The sequence below is a fragment of the Lutjanus erythropterus genome, chromosome 9 (assembly GCF_056507025.1).
Source record: "Lutjanus erythropterus isolate fLutEry1 chromosome 9, fLutEry1.hap2, whole genome shotgun sequence".
NCBI lineage: Eukaryota > Metazoa > Chordata > Actinopteri > Lutjaniformes > Lutjanidae > Lutjanus > Lutjanus erythropterus.
In genome coordinates this window covers 24,793,292-24,816,323 of record NC_139325.1, presented here as the reverse complement: position 1 = coordinate 24,816,323, position 23,032 = coordinate 24,793,292, and the positions used below count along the sequence as shown (strand labels likewise).

The 23,032-nt window shown below is 36.2% G+C and overlaps 2 protein-coding genes and 1 long non-coding RNA gene across 3 annotated transcripts; all 3 read right to left on the bottom strand.

Annotated features, from left to right (window-relative positions):
* Nucleotides 1–1,304: 1,304 nt before the first annotated feature.
* On the bottom strand, nt 1,305–14,536 carry otoa (otoancorin). The gene is made up of 24 exons (XM_084725846.1): nt 14,414–14,536; nt 14,182–14,244; nt 13,880–14,073; nt 13,669–13,796; nt 12,368–12,486; nt 12,125–12,255; nt 10,897–11,005; nt 10,574–10,780; nt 10,325–10,495; nt 9,957–10,097; nt 9,637–9,689; nt 9,324–9,444; nt 9,116–9,234; nt 8,867–9,008; nt 7,824–8,017; nt 7,653–7,743; nt 6,649–6,793; nt 6,266–6,510; nt 5,319–5,468; nt 5,089–5,231; nt 4,449–4,585; nt 4,181–4,278; nt 3,111–3,264; nt 1,305–1,840 (listed from the first exon to the last, which is right to left on the bottom strand). Exons 1-24 carry the CDS (start codon nt 14,528–14,530, stop codon nt 1,758–1,760), a joined length of 3,255 nt encoding a protein of 1,084 aa, XP_084581972.1. The 5' UTR covers nt 14,531–14,536; the 3' UTR covers nt 1,305–1,757.
* Nucleotides 14,537–15,082: 546 nt separating this feature from the next.
* On the bottom strand, nt 15,083–16,357 carry LOC146321579 (uncharacterized). Its single transcript, XR_014771406.1, has 3 exons — nt 16,293–16,357; nt 16,105–16,166; nt 15,083–15,105 (listed from the first exon to the last, which is right to left on the bottom strand). It is a non-coding gene; the product is annotated as an uncharacterized LOC146321579 (long non-coding RNA).
* Nucleotides 16,358–19,540: 3,183 nt separating this feature from the next.
* riiad1 (regulatory subunit of type II PKA R-subunit domain containing 1) lies at nt 19,541–22,853 on the bottom strand. The gene is made up of 4 exons (XM_084726816.1): nt 21,726–22,853; nt 21,542–21,618; nt 20,001–20,047; nt 19,541–19,637 (listed from the first exon to the last, which is right to left on the bottom strand). The coding sequence occupies exons 1-4, from the start codon at nt 21,804–21,806 to the stop codon at nt 19,567–19,569; spliced, it is 276 nt and encodes a 91-aa protein (XP_084582942.1). The 5' UTR covers nt 21,807–22,853; the 3' UTR covers nt 19,541–19,566.
* Nucleotides 22,854–23,032: the final 179 nt, after the last annotated feature.

Genomic DNA, 23,032 nt, shown 5'->3' with positions numbered 1-23,032 from the left:
GGAGTACTTATAATAACCAATAACTCTGTCAGTGCACACGGGGGTATGTGGGGATTGTTTCAAGTAAGACTTGAAAAATATGAAACTGTCCTCAAAATTCTGGTATGGATAACCATCAGCACGTCTGAAGTCCTTACACATTTACATGTATATAGTAGTTAAAGAAACAAATGTGGACCAGTAACTTTGTAAGTACAATCTAAAAATTTTAAACTATTTTTTGGGGAAACGGTCGGCAATAATCCAAAGTGTACACAATTTGTAGTTGATGGGGTAAAACTGAAATCAACATTCTAATACCTTTTTATGGAATGTACTGTAATTACATTAGATTAACTGATTTATTCTTTCTGTATGCAAGAGATGGAAGTAAAATGTATTTTAGTTCAGGTTTGAGGGATGAGTTGTTCTTTTTATGAGATTACTGTAAAAAAGATCAGTATATATGTGATGATTCCTTATGTTTTTCTAAGAAGATGAGAATATGTTGAACCTTGTATTTAAAAAAAAAAAAAAAAATCAGTCTTTGTTGCATGTAACTGACTTCAGCACTGGTAAACTAGATGAATATGAGCGGATGTTCGAGCACAGATCCTGTTGTGTTAGCAACCGTAACACCAAACGACATGAAACTTTCGAGTTCAGGAAACTGTTCAACAAAATTGTTGCTTGATATATATGGTCTGAGAGGATAAGTGTTTTGAGTGCTGCATTCATCTAATGTCTGTGTTTAGTGGCACCTTTTTTTTTAGATGTTCATCTCTCACAAGCTGCTGGTTTGCTGAAATACTGACAACATGATCCATAGATTGAGTGAATATCCATGCATCTACATCACTGAGTTAAAAAGAGAACTGTTCCTTTAATGTGCTGTAGTTATCAGTCGCGTGTTTGTGTTTGTGTTTACCTTCTCAGGAGATTATCCAATGCTTTAACACACATTGTTTAACTTTTTCTGTTTTTGCATTGAAAAGACGATTTCTAACCAAATGTTTCTATTAAAATTATTAATAAAAAAAACTGGCACATTGCCTTGATTTTTTTGTCTTTCAATAACACATTAGCAGTAACTGAGTAAATATATTGATATCCTTTATTGAATTTAATCATTTGTCATTTTCCATTTTGTCAGTACAGTATCAAATATTCAAATAACAAGGTTCACAAAAAGCTTGAAAACACTAGAATTTCTATGCACTGTTTTTAAAGTTTAAAGTACTTAAAATAGTAATTGCATTACTTTCATAATAAATCGCTACCTGACTGGACCGTTTGCTTTTTAGATTAAATGCAATGAAGAAGTGAATTAAACATTTTCACTTTCTGTATATAATTATATGTTCTACCACTACTGTAAGGTGCTGGAAAAACTTGAAAATGCACCCTGAAAATTCAAGAGAAGTGCTTAAATTTGACTTTGGTAAATGAGCAGGAACCCTGAAATAATGAGATCTTAAGACATTTCATATGTAGTACATTAGAGCGACATGCAATATACTTCATTCTATTAAAATATACTTTCATATAAATATATAGATGCAGAATATTTGAAAGTGAGCTTGATGTACTTGTCATTAGCGACACTCCTACACTCACATAATTTAGCTCAGACAATCAAACTATGAGAAATATGTTTACATATAACAAAAATTAGACATTGTCAGAAGTGCACTATAATGGCAGCTTATCATAAAATGTGTGTGTGTGTGTTGTGTGTTTAGCTGAAGGTCCAGTCAGTTCTGCAGTTTCATCTGTTCTCACAGCAGCAGGAACCCCACGAAGAGAAACAGAAGAGGCTTCATGAAGGCTGACATCCCCTCGACAGTAAGTGATGGAGCTCCTGAACGAGAGGGACATGAAGATTTTTTCACTGAGAGCCTTTAAAATTCATGGAAACCTTTTCTTACTATAAGTGATGTGGTCCTGTTGTTACATAAACAGTATTTTATGCCAGTTAGAATATTTTGGTCATTTTATATAAGCAATATCTGTATTTGTGTTTTTTATCTGTGTTCCTGATACTGTTTTGAAGTGGGTAGTGATTTGTGTGGAGGAAAAAAAAAACATAAATGGCAAATAGATTGAAAATTTACAGTCAGTTGAGTTGTTTGCTCGTTTCCATGTCAAATCTGATCAAATCACACCCACACAGTCCTGAAGAAGCAGAATAAGTTTAATTTTTCCGTATTAAACACCTGAAAACAGATTGCTATTTCAGACTAATAAGCCTTAGTCATATTTAAAACATCTTTAATTATTATTTATTAAGTGTTTAACATTTAGACTGTTATCAGATTCTGATTCTAATTTTGCTAAATCCTGGCTGATGTTCAGAAGTACGCAACATCACCTTTTTAATACAACAACTGAAGACACGTGAAGACACGTGAAGACAAGATTTAAGTTGATATGGTGAGCTTGTTAGAAAAAAGACACCAAGAGCAACATTATCATTTATTTGGTGTCTAGTTTCTGGCCACCTGGTAAAATCCTATATTCACACTCTTTTAGCTCTGTTTTTGGTCTCTGTCTCTTCAGCTGCCAAACACTTCACTATGTTCATTAGCTTGGTACGAACTGTGTGATTTTTGCTGCCACTAGGCTTTTTAGCTGAAAACAGCTGCCTGATGCATCCAAAAGCTATGAGAGTGGTGAGTGAACTTAAACAGTTATGGCTCACTTCAAAGCTCTGTAAAGCTGAGAGCGGCAGATTCAGTTGATTCAGATAATTCTCTGCAAGTTCATTACCACAAGAAACTCCTTTCACATTGTCACAATGTTTTCACATTGTCGTTTGATACATTTTTATTATAAAAATAACAATTATAGCTACTTTAACTTTGTTGTTTAGTCCTGAATATTTGTTGTTATTGAAAAAATTTAACTTGAAAATAAGTTTTCACAAACAAGCCTTATTTTTATGGATGCTTTATTATGGTAGGAGGAAACTTTACTGGCTGCAAACGTAAATCAGAACTAATATGTACAAGTTATGACATACTGAATGACACTGGCAGTACTCAATGAGGAATACTTGAATTTACAGCTATGTATGTATGTATCCATCTATCTATGTGTTTATCCATCAGTGTATCCATCCACCCTCTCACCTGAGTCATCAGGGGGCACTGTTTGGTCACGAGATCCGGTCATGGCGTTTTCAAGAGCGGCCAGTTTCTTGCCTCCCAGCGCAGCTCTCTGTTCACTGGTTACCATGGCAGCATTGTCAGGTCCAAGAGCCGATAGTTGTTCAACAGTGAAAGACTGGAGGGAAAACAGTACGTGGCACAGGGGTTAGAAGGGTGGAAGAAGTTTTCGGATTCTTTACTTAAGTAATACAACAATGTATAAATACTTGAGGGGCGTACAAGTGCTGCATTCAAAAACTCAAGTAAAAGTAGGCTGCAAGTATTACCAGCTGAACAAACTTTTGGGTAGGACAGGCTAAACAAATGTAAAACTACTCATTATGCCAAATGACTCCTTCATGGTGCTGTATGCTGTTAATGTACTATATATGTACATATACATATATACTATAATGTAAATGTATTATCACTGATGCATAAACATTGTGTGTGAGCACCATTTTTATCAAGGTGCAGCTGATTACCTGTAAAACGTTTAACCAGCTATTTCTGTCTGTAATTCATGTCCTAAAAACGTACAAAGTATGAATAAAGGGCCCTCTACATCTAGAACAATATTTATTATAGTTATTGTCATAGTTCTTGGTGTGGACGGCCCTTAAGGCAGTCTGAGTTACTATAATTATGACAAAAATCCACACTGAAATATCCCTTTTGGACCTCTTTTTCCCCTACATTTTTTCACTTTTTATGAGAAAATAAAACTTCAAGAGATCAGTTCCACACAAAATAACAAAAGGGTGATTCTTTTCATCACTAAATGATGCATCATGTTTTAGAATATGTTTTGCATGAAAAATAGAGTATAAGGTACAATTTTTCTTTTAAAATGTAGTGCAGTATAAAGTACAAAATAATGCATAAAAACAGCATAAATAATAATAATAAACAGCATAAAATTGAAATTCTCAAGTTGTATATAAATACCTCTAAGTAAGTACAGTACTTCAGTAAATGTACTTTCTGTCACTATAGATTTCCCAGTTAAAATACAATGGAATGAAAAAACAAATGTTTAAAAAATGGCTTACAGCAAAGTTGCTTGGTGGCATGTGTGGGATGCATGACTCGGTGATAAATGAGCAGACAGACGGGTCTAAAGACGCCAACTCACTTCCATTCAGACCAGCTGAGGGAGACACAAATAGATGATCAGAATTTTATAAAAAAAAAATAAAAAAAAAAGCTGCTAAGCAAAAACTAGTTTCTGCACCAACTGACGGTTTCAGTACTTATGAAGAATGATAAAATGGGATTTGGTTTCCTGCAGAGAACATAGAGTTGAGATGATTATCTAACCAATGATGTTGCCCAGGTCATTCACTTGTGCCCTTGTCCAGGTGCTGGGATTTCCAAATGCAGACACAGTAAGCTTTTTTAACTGCTGTAATACATCGAAGGAGCACTGAACACCAGCCATTGAGCCCACAGCGCTCCTGTGAAACACAAACACATCATTTAACTGCAATACAAACTCACTTTACAGTCAAAATATTTGATTCTAATCTGAAGAATACATTCTCTAGAGCACCTAAAGGGCAGCTTGAAAGAAATCACCCTTGATTGTGAAATCAGATTTGCTACAAAACTATTTAAATATTCATATTTATTAGTATTACTATGGACATGAGACCAGAGATTAAACATGGGGGGGGGGCATGACTGTATCTGCAGAGACCCTGCCCTCTGCCTGTTTTTCCTTATTTTTTCTCATGGTTTTGTTGTGCTCAGGACGTTTCACCAGCCCAAAACTTTGGTATTTCATGTCCTGATGTGTTCATGAACAGCTCAGAAAAATCTTACTGACTATTAAGGTATTATATTTAAGGAATTATACCCAACTACTACCTTTAAGTGAAACTTAAACTTATATATAAACTGATTTGTGAAAGTGGTGACATGAACAAAATCACAGGAGAGTTGTTTATGGAGCACAAACTTGAAGGCGGTCATGTTGAGCTGTCTGATCTCGCTGGAGTTAAGGCCACAGATGAACTGGCTCAGCGTAACCATTGCGGCAGCATCCAGCTGCTGCACTGTCAGGCTGTTATATTCAGCAACCCTCTTCCACACCATCTCCATCTATTGAGACAGTTCATTCTGATTAGTGAACATCATGATAATCAGTGTAATAGTCACTAGCATGTAAAGCTGATTTTATTACTTCACCTGTGACTTATTCCAGCCACAATAAGCAATTTGGTCCAGTATTTCCAGTGAGATGGGAAGCTGCTCCAGGTCTGGTTTGGGGAAGCCTCGGGTTATACATCCCATCTGCGCCACGTCACTCTCTGCCATGTTTGACACTGGGCCAAAGACCTGAGGAACAAAAACACTTAGGATTCAAATGAATCACACATTTGACCGTTTTCTATAGTAATACATGCAACTACAGCTTTAAAATGTCCATGGTTCCCATTTTCCCATGAGGGTATATACTGCTTTTTTAAAAAAACGCGCGTAGATTCTTGAGAAGGAGTCAAAAGGGAGACTAGCTTTGTTTTTATGCCATCTACAGTACTCTGAGCAGAGGAGGAAAGAGAACTCACATTCTTTATTCTGGTAGAAGAAGATTGAACGTCTTGCTACATCTGCTGCGTGTGATATGCACTGATGGATACATCAAGGAATCATCTTTTCTATGCGCTATTGTCTCATTCATTTAAGTGGAAATTGGTCTTGATATCAGAAAAGTGGCACAGAATGATGCAAGATAAATCAATAATCAATAAACCCCTATACTTTTACATTCATCATCCATTTACATTCATTCCTTTGGGACAAATACAATCCTGTCCGATCTGCATCAAAACTACAGTAACAAGCCTGTTTTGAAAATGTAAGTAGAAATCACAGATATTTGTAATAAAATGGTGGGAGTAAAAGTAAAAAGTGGCCAGGAAAATAAACACTCAAGTAAGGTGCAGATACTTGAAAAAGTTTTTTCAGGGGAGATCTTGACATATTACAGTGACCCACGAGCTGCCCTCCACACCCCAGAGTTATAACAGTGACCTCCCTGTCAACCCCACCAATAAATCACAAAGAATAAAATACACCAGAAATGTTAGAATGAAAGAGAATGAACAGAACCAGAATTTGAGACTCCACTGTACCTTAATTGCTCTTTTATAAAGCTTGGCCAGCTGGTCATCGTTATAGTCAGAGATGTTCCCAAGTGTTTCTACTGTCTCCCTAAAGGTGTCGTCTGACATCAGATCCAGTTGTGCAGCTTCCCAGAAGACGTTGTTCTTTCCTAGTTCTTCAATCAGCTCCACAGTAGGTACCTTATTCTTCAGCGTGCTACTGTCAGTCAAAGTGCTACTGCTACTGTCGCTATTACCACCACTGTCGCTGTTGACTGAAAAACAGGAGGACAGAACACAGAAGACAAGGAGGGCGACACAGAGCAGATGAGACATAGAGAAGCAGAATCACACATCACCAATGTTTTTATGCCATATCATTAACCAAGAGGAAAAAAAAAGGTTAACAGCACACACAAGATGTCTCTTCTCACCTTCTCTCTTTTTACGTTCAATATTTGATGTGGTGGTGGTGACATCGAAGCATTTCTTTCTCAGTGCAGTGGACACTTGGGGCATATTCATTATCAGGAAACAGAGACTGTCTTTCATCTCAGGCTGAGGTGGGGGGGCACAAAATAAAAAATGTCAGGAGAAATACATGCATGAATCATGGCAGCCAGAAGAGCTGTGCTGAATTACCTCTTCATCTTGAGTAGATGATGATGATGACGATGACGAAAATGTGGAAAAGCAAGATTTGGAAACAAATATATGTTCAGGATAATGTTAACTGTAGGTCACCAGAAAACTGCAGCAGACAGGATTAACTAAAGCTGAAGACATGGTTGATGTAATATGTAATATCTATTGTATACAATGGAGAAGGTGTCTTTCTCTTCCAGATTAGAACTGGACAAATTTAATGTAATTTGGGAAAATTGTATTGAATATATATTGCCATTTAGGTCAGACTTAATATGACAGAATGCCCAAAACAGAGGACACTGGTACAGGTTTTGAAATATTCATTTACTTCCTTATGCTAGTAGCATATTTCGAATCCCTGCTGTATGAGGTGTGATACATAAGAGATGGAGGTACACGGGTAAAAAAAAAAAAGGCATTTGAGAAAATGCTTCAATGTGCGTTTTTCTGTTTCTGTTTTTTGCTGATTAATTTAAATGGCTAGTTTGAAGAGTAAAGATGGATGTATATACAAAGGTAAAAATAAAAAGGGGGTTGCTCTGCCATAAACAACATATAACAACCCTGCAATTGGTCATTTTATTATGGATTTCTCTTTTTTTGGTTTGAATTTCTCAGAACATCCTTAACAAATGTATGACAAATGAGAAAATGTTTGATGGATATGTGGATTTCTAATCAAATTAAAAAAAAAAAAGAAAATGAACAAACACAGGGCATCATGTGCTGCACCACTCTTCAGATAATGTGAAGACAAAAATATAAACACCTTAATAGTCAGAGCAGATGTTGCATTATCATCCCAGCGGAGGAGAGGACCCAGTTCTTCCATAGTCTCAGCTGACCAATCAGATGGATCCCTGCAGAAGATTTAAAAAAAATGCATCAGACAATTGTTTTCTCTGCAGTAACTCCAGTGTCCACAGGGAGACCATCCTACCCAAAAGTCTGGTTGACCAGCTGAATTAGGTCTGCTGTGTGACGTCGAGGAATGTGCTGGCAGGAGGCCATGGCCTGGAGGCTGGACTTGAGGACATCGGAGGCCATAAGGCTCAGTTGGGAAGCAGGAAGCTCACACAAGAGCTGTCCAAGTCTGGACACGTCCTCAGTGGTCAGTCCGGACAAGTCTGTCCCCTGCAATTCCAGAACAAAAGCAATAGTAGCCAATGTTACTGTTTGCTAACAGTAGCTAATGGTAATGTTTTCTAAGAGCAGCTACTGGTAGGGTTCACTAACAGTAAAGGCTAACAGTAGTGGCAGCTAATTTGTTTAATCCATATGGCTGCTCGTTTATTTACAAGCATCCTAACTTCTCAAAATCTTAAATAAACTCTGGTAACTTTAACCATTAAGCTGTCTTAACTTTCAAATTTTCACCTAGTAGGTAACTTGCTAAATAACAGGGAAGAACAGGCAAACCTCCTTGTGCTTTCACATACTGGATGCCAGATAAAGTAGAGACCTTGTGTCCACCTGTTTTTATTTTTTGGTAATCTCCCAAGTTAGCATTGTTATAATTTTCCTCTAAAAGAACCTCTTTAAGTTACCAAACCCTCTTACTTTAAGTTCAGTAACCATCATTGCTTTTGCTACATGTTTTGCATGTGTCAGTAAGATAAATTATCTTAACAAAGTTGTTTAGTTTCAGGCAAGATAAGAAAAGTATTGTCAGTTGTTAAGTAATAGTCATAAAAGTTGATAAACAATGTTGGATTGAGTATTCAAATTTATCCTAACCTGAGTTAAGATACAGTGATAAGATTTCTATCTTAGCTAGGCTTTGTTTCTGTGTTAACAAACTGGAAAAATCCTATCTTAGACTCTTCCTTAAGATAGGAAGTTTTTATAATGTGGCCCCAGACCTCAACACAGCTGAACATCTATGGAAGATTTTGGAGCAGTGTCTTAAACAACACACTCCACCACCATCATCAAAAAAAATCATTCATTCAATTTGTCACCCGTCTGTATCCTTGTGCATACATTGGATAGGCAAAGCAGAGCTCTCTTGGTGAGTGCGCGGCGAGCTGGGCCACGTCGAGGCACGGAGCTCAGGTCAGCCTCTTCCATCTTATCCAGGAAGACTGAACACACAGAGTCAGGCAAATCCTTCACCTTTGAAGGCCTGAAATGGTGATAATGACATACAGAGATAGAGAGCTGTTGTACCTTATTATAGTTTTTTTTATTAATACATGATTAAATTAGATGGAGAAAAGACTGTTTGTTTACGGGAGGTGAATAAGTAAGAATGGTGGAATGTCATCCAGCTCATCCACAGTGATGGTTTTGAAATAGTCGGGTCTCTTTTTCTCCATAGTCTCACAAAACTTTAAGCCAGCACATTGTGCCTGAAAACATATATTTGTTATCAATTGGTATGCTCACATGATTTGTTTATACAGATTTGTATATATTGTATGTGTGAGTATAAAAATACCTGCATTTTGGAGACATACTGCGGAGTGTCTGCCATGCTCTCCACCATGTCCAGCACATCATTGTCTGCTACTTTGTTGATTATCTCACAGGTTAAACCCTGAATGAGTGAACCCAGCTTCCTGTTTTGGCCCATAATGTTTTAAATGTAAGAAAACCATGCACCACACATTATACATAATAAGCTTCCATTAAAGTAAAAGCTAGGTAAGTAAAGCTTATTGTGTCAGGTCATCCTGATTAGTGAACAGTAGTCCTGCAGAACATAAATAAATAAATAAATTGTATACATATATATATATATATATATATACCTGAACGAAATCTTTGCATCTTTTTTTGTCAGGAACAAAATTATTTGAGCTGCCTGGAAAGAAAAGACAACAAAGGAAATATTGCACCATTTTTACCATATTTTAGTGAATACAGTTAATTACTAATGCAATCAACACTGATACATTTATGAATGATTCTGTAATCCAGATTGGTTTATAGTGACTGCATGAAAAAACAATGATTTGTATCGAAACAATGAGAAGTCAGATGACACAGTGTATGCTAAAAATGTGAAAACAATAAAAATTTATTAAAAGTTTAAGGCTGATGGCAGAGAGGAAGCATTAAGTGACATTACCTGTGACCGAGTCCAGTTTTTATCCTTAACTCGATCCAAAGAGGTGATGTTTACTTTGGACAGCTGGTTTAGAGACATGCTGCTGAGCAAAGCACCAGTCAACTTCTCCACCAACTCTGAGGGACCCACACTCTTAAGTAGCTACAAGGAAACATTTAATTCTTTTTACAATGATGTCCACAGTCAATATAAATGGTATCACATACAACACATATTTCAGTTGTACCTTTTAGAGTTTTGAGAGCTATTTGTTGTTCTCTCTGGACTTTTAAATCTTACATTCCCCTACAGACAGTAGTTACCAGAGTCATAGTTGGTCTTTGCTAATAGAGTCAGCTTGTATTCCCTGCTCCTCTCTCCTTACTCACCATCTCCAGTATGACCTTCAGCTGCCCCTTCCTCATCTGCTTGGAGATGCTCTTCAGGGCCTCTGTGTCGTTCAACATCTCTTGGACTTTGACATGCTTGAGCACACAGTTTGGCAGACCTCCTGCAACTGACTGAAGGTCCTTCAGCTCCTTAACAGACATCTCTTTACACTGAAGGGAAAGCGGGATGAGATAAGTATAGAGTGAGAGCGTGTGTGAGATAAGCTTCTAGCAGTCCTGCAGGCTTACCTTGTCACCCAGCTGTTTCATGGCCAGGATGTATTGCTGGGCTTGTGTCCACTGGACATGGGTAGTTTTGAGAAACTCTTTGAGATCCTTGCCAGAGAGCTTGGACAGTTGTTTAAGAGACAACAAAGCAACATTTCTCCCCAGCTGACGTAGCTCTTCAACACTGATGGACTTTGACAGAATGGATTTGAGAAGCTGCTTCCTCAGCTTGAGTCAGAAGATGGAAAAAAGATAAAGCATAAGCAAGGCATGACCCTCGTTACATCTGTCCAGGGTGAAGGAGGAGATGGATTTAAGTCTGAGTGTGAACAAGTGAATGATACCTTTCTGCTTCCTGAGTTTTTACAGTCATTAAGCTGAAAGAGGAGTTTCTTGCTGAGTTCAGGAGTCAAACCTGGGTCAGCGTCAAAATAACAGGCCAATGTGCCAAGCCTGAGGAGGATCAAAGAAAAAAAATGTAGTGATTATTTAAGTCTTGACACTGAATCGGCTCTCTATAATATCAGTATATAATTAATTTGTATACAGAATTATTATGATTAATGATTTTTTCTGTTATAACAAACAGCTGTGGCATTGATCCCTCTTATCTATAACTGTTAGACTTTTCCTTCCTACAAACAGTGGTAGAAATAGTATTCAGATCTTTTCGTTAAGTAAAAATAGCAATACTACAGGGTAGAAATATTCTGTTACAGGTAAAAGTCCAAACAAACGTATTAGCATCAAAATATACTAAACCAAAACTAAAGCACTCAGAATGGTACATTGCAGAAAAAAAGATTATTGATTATATTATGAATTATTGATGCATTGTTCATCACTTTAAGGTTGCAGGTATTAAAGGTTTTTTTGTTTTGTCTTAATCTATAACAACTAGAACTGGGTTATGGTACTTAATGACTTGAAGGTATCAACCAAAATAACTCTGTACCAAGTATATTGACACTTCTCCAGTCAAATGATATACCCACATTAGATCCTTTTTGTGCCAAGATCTAGAAAAAAATATTATTTGTATGGTTTTGCTTGCAGCCAATCACTGCAACATAGTTTGATCTACTAAGAAAATTTGAAATTCAATTTTGAAAATACAGCTGTACTCTACATCTGTCACATCTGCTAAAAATAAATGCATAAATTGTGGAAGGATTATTTCAAGAGTGCTTCCATTCACATGATGGGTGTCAAATTAAGTATTCTACTGGTATCTGCATCACTTTAAGGTTACTGGTACTGGTATGGGTAACATAGTTTTTGAAAAACCAAACCAACGGAAACATCATAATTGATAATATCTTGTATTATTCATTTGAATCTGCAAAGAAACTAGTAAATGTATCCAATAATGTAGTGTAGTGGAGTAAAAAGTACACTATTTACCTCTGAACTGGAGTGGTAAATGGAAATAGTCACGTAAAGTACAAGTACTTCAAAATTGTACAGTACAGTACTTGAGTAAATGTATGTAGTTACTTTCAGTCATTGCTTACAAACCCCCAAACCCCCACACAGAGATGAGATATTTAGGAAAAACAGTAATATACACACTTGTCCGTCTGCTTTATAAAGTCCTTTTCACTGAAGCACTCTTGAATTTTTTTCTGAAACCTCTTGGCCAGGCTGGGTCTCTTCTCAGTCCAGGCGGATTTGAACTGGCCGGAGTCGTAAAATTCACACAACTATTAGAAAAAATGACAGAAAAAAACAGACACAGCACCAAATGAAAACCTGGTCATTTCTTATTTCCTGTGTCATCAACTATTTACGCTTATTGGCACACCACCCCCTAACCTTTTCTTTGGGAATAGAATCAGCATCGTCTATTGCTAAACTGGAGAGGTATGGCCCTATCAAGGTCAGCGTCTCCAAGTTCAGCCATTTCAGTGAAGGTTTGCAGCACGCCATCAGCTCTACAAAATAAATGAGGCTGTTATTCACATTCAAAGAGGCAGGAAGCAGGGCAACAATGCTCCATCATTGATTTGCATTATTTCCTGGTTTTAAGTTCCATCTGATAATCCAAGCGAACATTCATACATAGCGTGTCTTTCAAATATCTGCACCACAAACACAAACAAGTGCGGTTTTCCTGTGATAAACAATACTCCAGTGTACCGTCTTTGCCCTTATCTGATATTGTCATCAACCTGTTCTTTGTTTGTTGTTTACAAAAATGATTCCCAGCTTACTTCATAAGATTTGAATATGAAAACCTGCTGTCTACCTCTCCTCCTGGTCCTTCTCTCCTTCTCTGTCATTCTTATCCAGTTTGTACAGAGGACCACGTCACAGAAATAGTAATAAAGCATTCCATTAATTAGTACAATAAAAATAGGTATTCATTAATTTGTTTACAAATGAATGTATTAGTCTGCACTAACTGCACAAAATTTGTAATAAAGAGGAATTCTAAAAATAATTTACAAAAGGAAAATATTAATATATATGAAATATTAATCCATCAATGCATAGTTCTAATTAAAAGGGGATTCACACAGAACTCAGTTAATAAGTACAACATTTCAAAGGAAAATAGTTTAAAATAACTAGATACAAAATACAGATTTTAATCAGGCATTCAATATGATCAATTTCCTTTCCCATTTGCATTTCAATTTCCCAGCTGATTTTACTTTCCCTATTAGCTATTTGATTTGCTTAGTCATTTACCTTCTCTTTTGAACCTTTCTGTGACACTTTAGGCCTTGTATTAGTAAAATTAGGTAAAACAATGCTAATTATGGGCCTGTGTATGTATAAAAATAACAGGCTGAAAACATATCCCATAATGAATTACTTTGTATATATGTAGATTATTACATTTATTTAACTTTGTATAGTTATTAATTAATGAAATGCTTTATTACTATCTATTTATGTGACACCTGCAGTCCTCCACAGCCTCCATATTGTTGCATGTTTACTTTATTTCTCTTCTCTGCAGCCTCTTCATCGCTCATGTGTTTCTCTTTGAGTCACTTTGACTTCTTCAACCTTCAACCTTCTTCTCTGCCCTCTTCCTGATTGTTAATTGTGATTTTTTTTTTTTTAGGAAGTGGTTTCTGACTTGATAACTAATTTCTTACTTAAACTTGAGTTAGATGATGGACTCATTGTGCAGTTGAAGTGGTTCGCTGTGATCCGCTGTTTTGCCCATTTTACCACTGCCGTCCTTTGGTTTTTAGACATGGCTCCATAAAGCTCCTTCATCATCTTCATCCTGGAACCAACAACCATTTTTCCAGTTTTAAGAAAAGTTGCTGAGAGGCATTGGGGGAAGTGATTGCATAAAAGCACACTCACATCTTTTTCATTTTTGGGCATGCTGCTTTGTCTGGAAGCTTCAATCTTGAAGAAAGCATATCCCGCAGTGCAGGTTTGGCAGCCCACAGCAGCATGTCATAGTCGTCCGAGTCCATGTTGTCTTCATCCTCTGTGATCAAAGTCTTCCAGGACAGGGGGGCCACATATGCAAGTATGTAACAGGCAGATGCCTCCTGAGAGAATTAGAGAGATGGCATGAATCATTAGACTATTAAGTTTTAGATCAGCATTAATTTAAGGATTATGTTTTGTCTTCTTAAAAACTTGGCATCAGTTCTGACAGAGGAGTTCCTTATCGTCTTGATCATGGTCAGAAGACTGGTGGAATTCCAATTCTTGTTTTTCTAGAAAGAGACAAAAAAGAAATGGAGAAAACAGACAACTAATGTGTGCTGGGTAAGACAGGTGAAGTTAAAACAAGAAGTATTAATCAATAACCAATCATTATGTACATTATTTTTATGTGAAGAAATCTAATGTAGTTTTAGTGCTTGACCGTGAATATATTCACACCATTTTATCAGCCATGGATACTGAGCTAAATGAGTCTTTGCCAGGAGACACTGAATTCAAGATGTTCATGAAAACAGAGAGGAAGGTGTTGGACTGGCCAGAGTTTCTGCCCTCCATAGGTGAGTCACTGAGAAAGAAATGAGAGTGGATACAGTTAAACATCTTAATCAAGAGTGGCTTGCCAATAATTGATTTTTACTCACGTTTTTGCATCTTTGACCAAATAAATACCTTGATAGAGGGGCAGCTATATATTTGTAAATCATAAATGACAAAAATCTTTGAAAAAATAAATGAAGAGAACACATAGGGACATATTTTGTCTCTGCAGGAAACAGGAAACACACAACAGAGACAAATTTACAAACTAACCTGATGTTGAAGATGTTTTTCAGCTGCTCCATTTGCACCGGGTATCCTGTGACATAGCAGCCCTCCATTTTAATGTTGCACAGTTCAAACACATCAGGAGTATTTGCCGTGTATTAGTTTTGGCTCATGTTACAAGGGGCACTCATAATCCATGCAAACACACACTGTCACATTCATACACTGAGGACTGGGATGAGGATTTGTACAGCAAATAGGTCTCAGCAGTGTTGTAATAAAGTTCAAAATAAATAATGAATGAATAAATAAATAATAAAAACTGCAATGAGAATTTACTTACCCTTCTCTTGGCACTTTTTCATCTGATAAAAAAAGACATATCATCATCATCAGATGTTTAAAATATATGTATATGATTAGAAAAATAACAAAGCACTCAAAATAAATGTGAGCAATACTTTTTACTTACGCAGTTTTCTGTATACTGTATATACACACATTAATTAAAATTATATATAATGACAATAATTGGTATTTAACCATAATTTGATTTTGTCTTGATGATTTTACAAATAAAAAGATGACATAAACATAAAACAACAACACTTCTCAAGGATCTTATACGGGAACTTACATATTGAATACCGTTTATGGAAAAAAGCCAAATTAGCATTCAACAATGTACAAGAGAGACTATACACAAACAGAGTTTAAGAGCCAACAATCAGCAAAGCCACTAGGATTTTCCTAAAGTTTTTATCTCTCCATTTTTAGGTCCTTGGAGTCTTTTAGTACTTTATCATGTTTGTCTCTCTTTGTCTGTGATATTTGTCAAATGTGTCAAGATGGATGCTCTGTCATTTCTGTAAACCAAATCTACCTGTGGGTACAAATAAAGTAATTTAAACCTGGGTGAGATTTCCAGTGCGATTACTTCTAATTAGGGTTGCAAAGTTTGTGCATTTTTCTTCACCAATAGCTGAAAACGCAATTAATTAATTAATTAACCTATACTATCAATTAATAAATGTCTAATGCATTTTTAATGTTAAATTGTTAACAGCGATTCATTGACGAATGATTTCTCATTAACATCCCAACTTCTTATGAATAAAATTTAAATCATGTGCGACTGCACCCATACACTCAGCACTGTAGTCCTGCATAACATTAGAATGACATCAGGAAAAGACAATCTTTTCATTATATCAGTGTGACGACAATAATTATTACTGGAAAAGGGACTGAGGTCAAAGGGAAAACAAAGACAAAGACAGATACAGTGTATTGTTTTGCATAAGACTTCCAGATAAGAATCTGCTTCAAAGCAAATAAGTATTTTAGACATGACGTAGCCCTACCAGTCTTTTGGTCAAGCCTTTGAAGCCAGGTCTGTTTCCAGGCATCGTATTAGGGCTCTTAGCTGAACAGATATAAATAAATAATTAGGAAAACAGACATTTATGTACACATAAACAATATGCATGCATGAATTATGCTAGTTACAAGAGGAGACAGAGACAAGGCATGTGAGAGCAGTGCTGCTTACCCAAGGCTGCACAGACCACAATTAGAAGGAAAAATATTCCTCCTTTTGGAGCCATGCTGAAAAGTCTGGTGAACATGATGATATAATTAAAGTTTGCATTAATATCAACACATATTACAAGTGATTTTGATTTGCAATCTTCAGACAAAAAGTTATTCTCTGCAGAGTGTGAGGACTTTTCATTAGTTCTCTGGTTGTTATGGAAGCTGTCTCCATGTGAGCCACCTCCAGTTTTCTAGCATAGTTTGTCCTCTGAGAATTCCCCTAGTTAACATCTTTGTTACCCATCCTGCGGGAGGCTGCATGGATAACACGTTGTGACAAACATGTTCGGTAATGCACGCCATGTACTGTGGAACATCTTGTCACATTCTCTTCACTTCCACCATTACATCTGTACACCTACAGACCCCTCACAGCTCCTCACACATCAGAGATCCCTCTCAAACATTTGCATGTTGGTATTTTGCCTTAATTCTATTTGTTTACTTTCCATGGTCTATTCATTTGACTTCTCATTTAAATATGCAGAATGATTATCTGAAATGGTTGAGTAAAAACAAGAATGATTACCTCTTTAAAAACACACCTTTTATAGTCTCTTGTACAGTGTGACAAGATTTTAATGTCCAATTATTCAATTGCAGGTTGTATGATGCATTAAGATAAAAAAAAAAACAAAAAAAAACATGAGAACAATCAAAAATGTATGTTTATTATACTTGTACATCAACACTGTTGCAGTTTAAACCGAATTCCATACCTAAAACTATTGACACAAGACAGACTGAAAAAGAAAACAACTAACTTATTGATTTATGTACAAAATCATAATTACTTACAGAATCCTTCTGCTCCCAGCTGCCCCTCTAGAACGACAGAATTTATAAAACAGACAAACAACAAAGAGGTGTGCGTGTTGCTCCTCTTCCTTTGACTTCTGTTGTGAGTCGACTGGGTGGTTACCTGTCCTCACCTGAGTCAAAGCAGGTGCGTGCTATTAAAATGATGCTGTTTGTGTGTTAGAGAGAGAGAGGGGGGGGGGGGGGGGAGAGGGAGAGGGAGAGAGAGAGAGAGAGAGAGAGAGAGAGAGAAAGAGAGAGACTGTGTGTGTGTGTGAATCTTAAAAGAGGTCCATTTTGATGTATTATTATGTCAAAAAAAATAAATATTGTTGGACAATGGTGAGATAATCCTATGAAAGTCGTTTAAGAATCATCTTACATAAAACAAATTTCTTCTAATCTTCATAAAATCCTCATGAAACGGATGCAGGGTTGAAAATCTGACTCAGACATGTAATACTGAGGGAATATTATATCATAAAAGAATGAGTCTTGATTGACTGCATGAGTAATTATTCATTTATTTTTGAGATGCTATGACAGGATGTCATGATTATCCTGATACGTCATTTCAAATGACAGCTGGAGAAAATGGATGGAGTGATACAATACATGCATCACAACCCAATATACAGAGCTGCATTGTCCAAACAGATTTACATAGCCAGAGCAAAATAATAAACTTTAAACATAAAAACTAAAAAAAAAACTCTATTCACACTGTACATGGAGAATGCCGGGGGGGGCGGGGTAGCTCTAGAATACAAGCAGCAACAATGACAGATTCACTTCTCGTAATGGTTGCCAGATGCTAAATCTAACATAGATGCTAAGGTGTTATTTGGGAAAACCATACAATTAAAGGTTCAGTGTGAAGGATTTAGTTGCTTCTAGCAGTGAGCTTACAGATAGCAAAGACATCGTCTCAATCCAAGTGCGTAGGAAAACCTATGTTGGTCATAACTGGAGCCAGTGTTTGGTTTGTCTGTTCTGGGCTACAGAGACGCAACATGGTGGCCTCTGGAAGAGGTTCCTCTTCGGATCCAGAGATATAAAAGCACTGGTTCCCTAACCTTCTTCCTTAAGGGACCCATTTTCTATCATTGAGTAAACTGATCACCCCTGATTAAGTGACATTTATGGATTTCATGTTATATTAAACTCATAATATTAACAGAACAACTAATAAACTGTACAATTAACTCAAATAGTAAATGCAGGAACTGCAGAAAATGTGTAAAATGAGTAACTTGGATGAATTTTCTGTGGCTGATATAATCAAAAATTAGTTTCCTGATAGGAACTTTTAATACAGTGCTCAGTATTATATAGTTTTTTTTATTATTATTAAAAATCATACTTAATAAGCATCTTTTTTTTTTTTAACCACTTCAGTGTTTTCCTCTCCCACACTGTTCTATTAGCTCTTTGTTTGTTCTGTGTATTTTTGTAATGCAGGATGAGGCTGTTTAAAGTTTATATTTTAAATAATAATCTAAACTTGAAAAATATATTATAATTTAGTTTTCTTCAAAGAAATACAAGAAAAGCTGAGATATAGGCCTACTGTGTGTGTATATACACACATATATACATATATATTTGTAAGGCTTTATTACATCCTGTCTTACATTACATCTGCGTCTGTAAATATTAAATCTGATTCTTCCAATGGCACAAAAATTAATGAGTATATTTAAAAAAAGGAAATGGAGCTAACAAAATCACCCCAAAGAATGTAATTGAGTCCATATCCAGAAAGTAGACGACAGTAGAGCTGTGATGATTAGTCAATTGTCGACTATAAATTGTTCACCAACTAATTTGATAATTGATTAATCATTGAGTCATTTTATGAAGACAACATATCCAAAGTCTCGGATCTCAGCTTCCCAAATATGAATATTTTCTGGTTTATCTGGTCCAGTCACAACAGTAAACTGAATATCTTTGGGCTGTGAGCAAAACAAGACATTTGAGGACCTCATCTTGGGCTTTGGAAAACAGTGATCAACACGTTTTGACATTTTATGGACAAAACAACCAACTGATTAATCGAGAAAATGGTCAACAGACTAATCGATAATGACAGTAATCACTGGTTGCAGCCCTAAACTACAATATGTTTACTCAACAACCAGCATGCAGTATATGGCTTCTAATCATGTGACAAACAGCACAGTGTGCTGCTGGCATAATACCCATAGGACACCCTCTTCTCATTAAGCTTTAATCACGCTCATTAGGATCAGTTGTTACAATTTGCCAATTAACCGCCTTCCTGCACGATAGTAATCTGACAATAAGGCTATCAACTGAAGAACTGCTGTACTGCCACAAACATATCTGTCTTTGTTATTACTAAATTAGAGTACATCGATGTGTTGCTCTGCACAGAGAAATAAAGTAGCATGACTCTTAGGTGTGTTTCACTCCATGTCACTGTGTCCTTCCATTTTGGAACCAGTAACCAAATGAAGGTTTGCATTGGTGAAATGATCTGAAAAAGACCATTAACACTGGTTAGAGGTTACAACTAGTTTTCCTGGGGCCAATTTAAAAGATAAGGCTAGTGCTATTTTACATTTTTCTTAATGTCAACAAATCCCAGGAAAGAATAAAAATCAACAATGTGTTATTTGTCTCAGATATGTTCTAAGTTAACTACCCAGTCAGCAACAATTAACATCTTTGACCCTTTTCTTACACTTGTACAACATGGAGTAAATAATATATTTACAATGCTAGACCCGACACAATAAAGTTACATCATAACAAAATATGTGACAAAACAGAATTAACAATTGACTGTGTATGTGTGTGTGTGTGTGTGTTTGTGTGTGTGTGTGTCTTTACAACTCACCTGCAGCAAACTCACGGATGTCAGCAGGTCTTTTAAGAAGCACATCTCTGTGAGAAGAGGACAGGGAATGTCAATAAGCAACTGTAGTATGATGTCTATCGAGTATTTTAATTCATGATATGTATTTTATTTAATTTCATCTCATTTTAAAATATTTCAATTTGATTCGATACTTGTTTTAAAGGTAATTCTAATGCTTTTACTTGCCAATATAAAGCACTTTTTTAGCCAAACCAACAACCAACAAATTAATTGCTATAGAGTAACTACCATACTTTCAAACACCTATTTAAATGTTATATGCAATACAACATATTTCACAAACAACCAGCAAGGGAGGAGTCAACCATCCCTAAAACACACAATGTTATTTACAAGACTATGGTGTTTATTCAAAATAAAATGTGACAACATGTTTTCACTCACATACAGATTAACAGCAATAAAAGTCTTGGTGGCTTTCAAGTTAATGAATCTCTAAGTTGTTTTTTGTGAAACAAACAGACAAACAAACAAAAAGAAAAAAACAAAAAACACCTTCCAAACTTCTAGCTCTAAAGGCAAGGCAGCTTTACTTTATATAGCTACTTTCAAACACGGAGGCAGTTCAAAGGCAAATTCAGACCTCGTATCATCCTTAAAGGAATTATCAAATAAATGTAGAGCAGACTTCGAGTCAACAGACAAACTCAAGAGTTAAATTCATTCGAAAAGCTGGTAGTGTTAAGTTACAGTTCATCTTAAGATATTTGCCAGTCAAACTCAGTTTAAGTTTTATTTAAAACATATTTGCATTGACCTTTATATGAGAAAGCTTTAATTCATTCTTTATAAATCCAATATTTGTGCTATATTATGTGTGTCCTTGTACCTACTATTACATTAAATTAAATGCAATGAACTCAGACACTACAGTAATATTAAGATGAGAAAACAGAATCAGACTCATTTATAGATGGTTACAAGGCACTGATGTGTACTTACAGAAGAGGTACTTGCACACCTCCAGACAAAAATATTCTGGTGTCAGGCAAAAAATATTACTGAAGGGTACAAAGGAAATATTTTCATCTTTTTCAGGCAAATGGCAATGAGAAAAACAGGCATTTCATGGAGGCAGTAATCACTTTTAATCACTATCACCTGCTGATCAGCAGGCAGCAGGTGAAAAGGAGTTATTGACGCCAGACATATAAACACTAGAGAATTCTGATTGTGGTCCTTTATAAATACAAGATTAATGTGACAACACCTGAAAACGTGGTGGTATGTTCCACATGTTCTCTTCCTTTACCAGAAGTGACTGTTTTTCTCTTTGCCATTTGCCAAAGGAAGATCTTCTGGATTGAAACGGATTAAACAAAGAATTAAATATTATTTGGAGAACAGTGTGCAGACTTTTCTCTTTTGTTGCCTCTTGTCGTGTAGTTAGTCAGCGGGATTTGTTTGAGTTTATATATCCAAATGAGGGAATTAGCTACTTCTGTATGACATCAGGAGCATGTTGGAGCATATTAACAAGGGAAGATGAGTGAACCAACCTTAAGAAATCGCCTATCAATACCTCGACCTCTGGATGCGCCCTCAAATACTTCTCGTTGTCGATTCTCGTCTTGATCTGAGAATCAAAAGAAATGCGTCGCAGGCTTGCTAATCAACAGTAGCTGGACAAATCAAGCTGCAGTCTGCGGCTAGCTAATGTAGCTTCGTTAGCTTCAGAGTTACCTTGAACTGCCGCAGTTTCTCTTGCTGCTCAGCGCTCAACACACCGACGTCCAGTTTCAACAAACCGCCGTTTCCAGCCATCGTTTCTCTAAAATGGTCGTCTACTTACTTTCCGACAAATAAAGTTAGTAAACATTTGAAGCCATTTTAGCACACAAACACAGTCACCTGTTACTGTCACAGTGTCTACAGCCTGGTAGCACCTGTTGCTATGGAAACGACGTCCGGCAACTAACGGCTGCGTCCACGAGGTGGCAGCAGAGGACAAGATGAAAAGTTCATAATAATGCATTTTTGTTGATGTTTTGCAAATAAAATTTATTCAAATTTTAAACGGGAACAATGTGACAAATATAGGTAAAACAGTAGTGTTGTGTAATAATAATCAAATGATTCTCCAGCCTGTATTTTTTCAAACCTAAAAATAAAGCATTATTGTGTATATACACTATTTATATTGTAGTATAAATATTTTTTATACATTTCTTATTGTCAATTCTGTCTATATATATTGCTGATATATATTGTAGTTTAATGCACATACTTTTACATATAAGCCTATTTCTATTTCTTTATAATTTAACTATGCGTATATACGTTTCTATTTTTAAATGGGAGCAACTGTAACATAACCACATTTCCTCCTGGGGATCAATGAAGTATTTCTGATGCTAATTGCAAGAGCAGAAACCACCATGGCAGCAGTAGTGCAGTTTAATGATAGACTCATTTAATCTTTTTGTTTGTTTGGTGGTTTGTTTAAGACACACATCATATTCCACACATAACCACACAAGTCCTACGTGACACAGATTTGCCTGATAAATCTTTTTCTGGAGGCTGTGAATTTAGTCAAAACTGATAAAAATCCTTTGATTTGTGTTTCATTATACCAGGATTAAGCTCCTAGGGGGGCCCAGGGCAAAAATGAGCTTACTGTACAGCACTCCCATGCTTTCTATGCAAGAATACTGTACATGTCCCTAGATTTTCTAAGTGACAATTTTTCTATTAAAGTAATTCCATAAATATCTAGCATGAGCAGAAGCCTGATATAATCAAGGTCTTCAAAACATGTTTGGGCACAGATGTCCTCTTCAAGACAGAACCTCAAAATCAAATGACATAGTAGGATCCACTGTAAGGCCTGTGTCACATCAGCTGATATTATTACAAGTAAACCTAAAGTCCTGGGGCCACAGGGCAGCTGTTCACTTTGCACAGTTTATAATCCACACTTCTATCCCAAAAATGCTTTGTGGGTCTTTCTTTGATTCCCTAATCCTTCTTTGGAGCAAAATACAGTC